The following is a 7,599-nucleotide window of genomic DNA, read 5'->3' as shown; positions in this document are numbered from 1 at the left end:
ACTTCCAAAAACCTCTGTAGAGAAGAGGTAGGATTTTGAGGATGGAGCCATGAAAGCAATATTAAACAACAAATCTTATGGTATAAAGGCTGCAAGGTGGTTGTGGTTAGCACTTTCGCCTCACTGCATCAAGGTTCCTGGTTTGATTCTTGGCTGTGTGGAGTTTGCATGTTCCCCAGTGCCTGTGTGGGTTCTCTCTGGTACTGCGGCTTCCTCCCATAGTCTAAAAGCATGCATTTTAAGTTGACTGATTTAAAAAATTGACCCTTGGAGTGAGTGTGTGCATGGTTGAATGAATAAATCTTATGGTATTTTTTATGAATCAAAAAATAGTTCCATCAACGACAGTTAACAAAGTATCCAGTTTGGCAGACATACTAACCCTTTATGAAAAAATTCAAAGAAGGGAAATAATAATCAGAATCAATTTTTTTTTTTTTTTTGGACACATGGTTGGGATGATACATTATGGTACAAGTATCAAATTTAGTAAAAGTATTGGCATAGCATATACTTTCTTTCAGTATCGTAGTGATTCCCAAAGCTTCAATAAGACACAGTATAGTCACTGAAAAATGTAATTTACCAAATGGTCCAGCGGGACATTGAATGATTATTGTGCAATTAATCCTGAAGTATCCCTTGCTAAAGATTAATACAAAGCCCTGGACAGCAGTGAGTAATCATGCCAATAAAGTCTCCAAGGGCAAAAGTCAAATGAGTGAAATACTTGACGTCATCAGTGGCTAAAAGTGAATCTACTCAAGGGCTGAGGGCTGTGTTGTTGTCTGTCCAATTCTAATCCACGAAGAAAATGAAAAATATATTGAACCCTTATCACTTCACTGCACAATTTAAACTAGAAACACAGTATTTTGGAGCCTACTTGCATTGCTACTATATAGAAGTGGCCAATGAATATTTCTTTTTGAAAAGCATTGTGTTTTGCGTCTGAACATGTCGCTGAGTCACAAGAAGAAAAGGAATCACAATGTTATTTCACTACAGGACAGACTTGATGCACTTTGGCCAAATATGTGTATTTTTGGTATTAGTGTACGCAGGTTTTGGGGATATTTCGCTCACTAGTCTGCAACAACAGGAAACCTCGCGTTGACCAGTGTTGCAAAAACTTTGTCTGCAGATTCTTTTGAAATTTGTTTTTCATGGTATTTTAGACCAGGCAAAGAACAAAAACAGAAAGCTTAAAATACACAACTGTGGACTGTGCAAATAACTTATCATGCTGGGACCTTGACAGCATGCAGCATTTTGAGTTGACACTGAAAGTCTCAGTGACACGTGAACTCAGCCTGGCTGTGCATGCTCCTGGCTCATGCTGCCGCACAAATATAAACCTGTACCTAAAACCGGACTACACCGTCGTCCTGGAAAACAGCATGAACGCCTTTACCTGAAAAAAAACAAACAGAGAGGGTTACACAATGAGTCACTGTCTAATAATGTGTATCGGATGTCCCTTTCCTCTTATCTGTGCAGTATGAACTTGTATATTTGGTGTGACCCGTGGGCTGGTTTGCTTAGCAGCACTGACTCATGAGTCAGACGCCTTTGCCCCAGATTCTATTTGAGCCAACCGATGTGCATGAGCGCTCAGTGCAGCCACGCTGGAATTTCCGCTGACCGTCACGAAAGATCAAGGACACAGTAAATTAAAATAAAAAAAGGTTCCCACCCAAGAATAGTTTCACTCTGGATCACAGAAAATAAAATTCAATGTAGATTTGAACTCCCACTCCACATAGATAAATAAGCACATAGACAAACATGAAATACAAAAATAAATGTTACAGATATGAAGTGAAATTGAAAGATTTCTATCAGTAATATTTTTGTTTTGCACAGGTATGCTGAGCAAATATTTTTGGCAACTGTTTGCAAACAAGGCGTTCAGATTTCACACCTCCTCCCCTGCACAACAAACTGTGAGAGTGACATGAGGCGGTGGCATGAGGAGTGCAAACAGCAGGTCACAAAATAAAGCAGTAAATACGAAGCATTTCAATTCAGTTTATTTATATCGCGCCAAATCACAACAAATGGCATCTCAAGGCACTTCAATGATACAGAGTAAGCTTTAGAATATTGATGCACATCTTAGCACCTTCACAGCTTCACAGATTTTAAACAGTCCCGTGGGAAGGTGCAACATTGCACTATTTTATGTGAAAGTCTATTCTACTGATCGGATTGCAGACCTTAAGTTCTATAAATGGTTTATTCCTGCACATGTGCCGCTCACATTGGGTGGTGAATGCTATGTTTAGAGGCTATAACCACTGAAACATACAAGAAGGCATTATTTTCTGACCAAGGGCAGTCTTTCTGCAGAGAAGTACAGCACCATAAACTGCTAGTGGGTCATAGGATAAGGCTGAGAGGATGGTCGTATAGACATGTCTCTTGAGGTACTGCAACATGCAACATGCATTTAAAGCTTTATTTTTAGCACACGTGTAGAAGAATCCAAAAGGCTTAGATTCAGGGAAGCTTGATATCTTTGGTTTCTCAGGCCACACGGCCCCTCACCGTGCAGAGAGGGCCTACTTGTCAGACTATTGGTTTCCTAAAGTGAGACATTTTGGCTGACCCAGTTATTCCCTAACACAGCACTTAAACTGAGCTGAACACCCAGTCACATGTTTTTATTACATTATCAAGTTCTCTTAGCAAATCTCCATTTGGTCAAGTTTTAAGCTTCAGTTTGAAATCTGCTCCTGTATTTGATGTTAATAAACTCCAGTAAACTTGAATTTGTTTGATATGAATTATCTATGTCATTGTGCATTAAAACTAGCACTGCATTGTTGCAATGAATACAAACCTCAGCCTCAGCTTCAGACCTGCACCTTTACTTGGTGTTTTTTCCCCCAACTTTTCATAGTTTTTGCAGTCAGCACGTGTGTAGTTTTTCTCGAACTATTCTGAGTATTTGTCCTTCAGTCTGTTCCATAAACTCTGTGCAGAGAAACCCAGAATGCCCCTGTTGGCGACCTGTATGATGGGACAACCCCAGAGACAGTGAGATGACACTTGTCACGGGACATTTTTAGTCTCATATTGCTTTCTGAAACACTGCCATGAAGTGGAAAGCTTTGGGAGGCTTGTAGGACTGATCATACCATTTTAAAATGAGTACAGTGTCTTAACAACACGTAGGACATGAATCGTGTCTTTGAACCTTTGGATCCTAATATGCTTGTTCCAGGATGAGACCTTACATGTTTTGCATCCAGAGCTGGCAAATGTTTGACTTTCCTGTTTGAACAGACATTATCTTACAACAGGACTGGACTGAAACCAGACTTTGTTCAGTCTATTCTTAGCTGTCAGTCTACTCTTTGTCTACACTGCATCAAACTTCACAGAAAAGTCAATTTCAGAGAACCAATCTGTTTTAATGATTTCATCAGATTACCAGTAAGTCAAGATCCAACATTCAGTGTGTTTTTCATTACACAAAACAAGATTGTATCAGGAAATTAGAAGACACAAGTTCATCTGCTGCAGACAAAACAACCACACGAAAACAAAAAAATATCACTGCCGAAAAATCTGATCCGATAGGTGAAAATAAGGACACACGAGTGCGTTGTGGCTGCCAGGGACGTTGAAGATATTTGTTTTCTTGGCAGTGATGTTATCATGCTGGTGCAATTTACTTGGAACTGGTCTGAGGTCTGTTTGTCTTAAAATAATCAGCACAAACACCTGCTGATTTTTTAAGGTGACGGCTGGTGAACGTTGCAGAAATACAAATATTTTCAGGTCTAATTTGATAAAAGATTCAGAGCATATGGTAACTTCACAGGAGACTGGTTGAGCGAGAGATTTGTTGTCATGAAATTTCATGGAACCGAGTAGATGGTGCTGTGCAAAAGTCTGAGGCCAACTCTCATTCCTTTATGTAAAGCCAGGAAAATTAGAACAGGGGCAACGATTTACTGAAGGTTGTATAAACATAAATTGAAATAAGGAAGAAACAGAGTCTAACAAGCTTGAAAGTAAATTTTTGGTCTGACCACCTTTATTCTGGAACACAGCCTGAACCCTCTTGGACAAGCTCTCTTGTAATTTCTTTTAAAAGGATTTTTTTTATTATTTCTTAAGGACATCACTTTCAGATACTGTTCATCTGCTTTACTTTCATTTTCAACTATTTCCTCTTTGGGAATCACCTTGTTGGGCCAAAAACACGATTTTATGTGTGACAATCTGTGATATCTTTGCTATATTTTGTAAATCCTCACGAAAAAGATGGGGGAAAAAAATCATGTGTCTGCTAACAAAGTGCTTAATAATACAATTTAAAATAGCTTCTTTGCTAACTTGAACTGTTATGTATAATGTGTTGGTACCGTTTTTATGCGTGAACGATTCATAGGTCAGTGTTAAGTGGCTTTACAAACTAAGAATCATATTCCTGTCAAAATCGGCTGGTACAAGGACTGAGCTGATAATAAGCAAAAAAAACAGCCAATGTCCAAACAAAATCCTTCAGTAGGACTGTACAACTATTGATCAAGACCACTTTAAAAGATTACAAGAATGGCACCCTTCTTGCTGCTCTGCTCCTGCCTGCCAACCTTGGCCATTTCTTCCTCAATCTGCTTCACAAATGCCTCCAACACGACTTTCCCTTCCACCAAATTCTTCATATTTGCCCTCAGTGATTCATTCTGTATTCTGAGGTCTTTGGGTTTTTGTTCTCCTCCCCTCCGACTTTCAATGTTTCCATGTGGAATTGCATGAAGGTCCCAGAAAGGACAAATATAAAAACAACATAAATTCCAACTGTAATTGCGTGATTACAGTCATTATTTTAATGGGAGAAGCCCGAGTGGATTAAGATTTTTTCTTTTTCTTTTGCAAATGTGCTGTAGCTTACATGACTTTAGTTAGTTGTAGGTGGTCAACGATTGACTTTATGCAGCTCATTAAACATTTTCTATAGTGAATGTACCTCAGGGTTTTAACCTCTTGTTTTAGTTTTTTTTAGGCTTTCTTAGAAGAGGTGAGTCGGGTTGTTAGGTAATGCAGTCTTTTTTGTCTGTGTAAACAAACCACTATTTGACAGCTCTACAAAAAAAACACCCAAAAAACGTGTCCATTTGATGTGATTACTCCCCAGAACTGCTGCGTTTCGCCTGTTCAGGTTATAACCAAAACGTGACTGAACGTGTTTTCTGATCTCAGGTTATCTTTCAAAGAACATAAACAGTCTGAATTGTATTTATTTTTTTTCACAAATAGTAAATGGACTGTACTTGTATAGCGCTTTTCTAGTCTAGCTGACCACTCAAAGCGCTTTTAACACTACATGCCACAGTCACTCACCCAGCACGTCTTAGTCTATACCCAACTATGTGCTTCCTGCTCCATTCACACACATTCATACACCGATGGATGCAACAGTTGGCAACTTGGGGTGCAGTGTCTTGCCCATGGACGCGTCGACAAGCGACCCAGGCAAGCCGGAGTCGAACAACCGACCTTCTGATTGGTGGGTGACTGCTCTTCCTCCTGGGATTAAGAGAAATTATCTTTTAAAACAATTGATTTTTAAAGAGGCCGGTGGTGTGGTTCCTGTTCATGCTACATGGCACAGCTATGTATCATGTTGACAAACAGGTCAGAGATGGAACTGGTAACAAACAGTAAACAACTTGTTTTTCCAGTGTAGTCATCCAAGCTGTCCCAACCTTTACTCTTTGTGACGGTCTGTCTTCCAGAAGATGGTGACCTACATTCAAGCTAAGATGGGGTGTTGCATAAACTGTATTACCACCTGAATTAATCGTTTCTAATCACACCAACGTGAAACAGATTAAGTCTGTCTGGTAACTAGGCTAGGTTATAAGACAGCTGCTCCTCCACGTGGATTGCCCTAAAGCAGATCTTCTAAAATTGTTTTACTATGTTATACTGTATTCATTTCTGGTAAGTGCCCTTTAAAGATTCAAAACAGATGCGCAGAAACGTGATTGACTACAAGCTTTTAATCATCAACAGTGGAAAATCGTTACAAGAAACGCATGAAAAAAAACAACTTTACATACTTTAGTGTTTGTTTTTTTAAAACTTTTGGTCGCAATACAAAGATAATATACAGAGGCACAAACAACAAGCAAACTCTTTTTTACTATAGGTTACAAAACACCATCATCATCACCACCATCATCATCATCATCATCATCATCATCATCATCATCATCATCATCTTCATCTCTACTGCTGGACTATGTGATGGATGGCAAGCTGAGGGTGAGGAAGGTGGGGGGGCGTTGAGTGCTGGTGGGAAATGGGGTCTAGGAGGAAGCCGTCGGGGGGGTTGTGGGTTCAAATTTTCCAGTTTCATTGCCTTCGCTGAGTTGTCGCTTCAAAACCATTTCCTTGGCGATGCATGTCACCTGACCGTTGGCCACTGTGTAGGTTCCGTTCCTGCAACACAGAGGAAGCTTCAGTTTAACACCCCCAATCACAGCAGAAACAGAGAATCTAACAGCCCCTGATTACTTTTAGCGTGGATATATTTGTTGGTTACGGAACTCACTTTTGATTGTCAGATCCGTTCAGCGTGCCAGGCTGGTTCTGCTTTGCAAAGAAAAACGAGGTCCACCAGTGCCCGGAGTCTTGCCTTGGAAGTGCTACATGGAAGAAATATTTACTTTATCTTTCCTTTTTTTTCCCCCAGGAGGGCAACACATTTTTCTGTTTTCACAAATATCTTCAAAACAAAATCCATGTTCCTTTTCTCTACCTGGATGGTGTGGAATAACTTCTCCAGTGTACTCAGCGCTGCCGCAAGAGCTGCTGCTGGAGTTGGACCCCAGACGTCCTGGAAGACAGACATTTCACTTTAGTGACCAAATCAGAGACAACAACAAGTTTCCCCCAAGGGGAAAAAAATAATAATAATTATTTTAAATTAAAAAAAAGCAGATAACTGGAGAGCTCTTCCACCGTCTTTTCCTTTCACAAAAATAAGCACAATGTGACTTACTTCTGTAATAGTCATGGGTGGCGATGAGAGAACCACTTGACGGAATTGCTGCCATTTTCTCTGACCTCGGGTGGAAAGACTGCTCACAGATGAAAATGGTAACCTAGGGAAGAGAACAGGAATCATTAGACCAGAAAGCAAGTTAAAAAGAAAAAAAAATCCATCATTTCATAACCACATTACATCTCCTTTAACAGAATAATATGATGGCGAAGAACCATTTCAGGGGGGCTGTGCTGCATTCATTCTTGCTCTCTGTTCCTCAGAGCAGTCCACTCACCCCCATTACAGAGTGATACACCAGAAGCAGCTGCCTCTGAGCATCTGCTTTCTCATTACTTAAATAACTCAAATGTCTTTGAGGATGTGTCCCAACGTCCAGCACGCATGGTGCACGGGCTGCCTACGTGATAGACTGGCAGAAAACTAGGCCACTGCTCTTGTCACAGAGGACCTTACAGTGTTGCTGGTAGACGTCACTGCCAAGATTCTGCCATGTTCAGCAGTGGCACGTATTCTAAAGCAGGGAAGTTCGATTAAAGTTTTTACACTGATGCTGAAGACCAATGCTCTGA

At 40.2% G+C, this 7,599-nt stretch overlaps 1 protein-coding gene across 1 annotated transcript in view; it reads right to left on the bottom strand.

Annotated features, from left to right (window-relative positions):
• Nucleotides 1-6,005: 6,005 nt before the first annotated feature.
• ppdpfa (pancreatic progenitor cell differentiation and proliferation factor a) overlaps nt 6,006-7,599 on the bottom strand; it is a 2,913-nt gene continuing 1,319 nt past the window's right edge. Inside the window, exons 2-5 of the mRNA XM_075475765.1 lie at nt 7,025-7,127; nt 6,782-6,859; nt 6,575-6,668; nt 6,006-6,462 (exon numbers count right to left, since the gene is read on the bottom strand). Of these exons, the coding sequence (XP_075331880.1) occupies nt 6,330-6,462; nt 6,575-6,668; nt 6,782-6,859; nt 7,025-7,079 (360 nt within the window). The 5' untranslated portion in view covers nt 7,080-7,127 and the 3' untranslated portion in view covers nt 6,006-6,329. The remainder of the gene's footprint in view (nt 6,463-6,574; nt 6,669-6,781; nt 6,860-7,024; nt 7,128-7,599) is intronic.

Source organism: Odontesthes bonariensis, chromosome 10 (assembly GCF_027942865.1).
Source record: "Odontesthes bonariensis isolate fOdoBon6 chromosome 10, fOdoBon6.hap1, whole genome shotgun sequence".
NCBI classification, from domain to species: Eukaryota; Metazoa; Chordata; class Actinopteri; order Atheriniformes; family Atherinopsidae; genus Odontesthes; species Odontesthes bonariensis.
The sequence above is the reverse complement of the archived record's forward strand: the minus strand, read 5'-3'. Positions and strand labels throughout refer to the sequence as shown.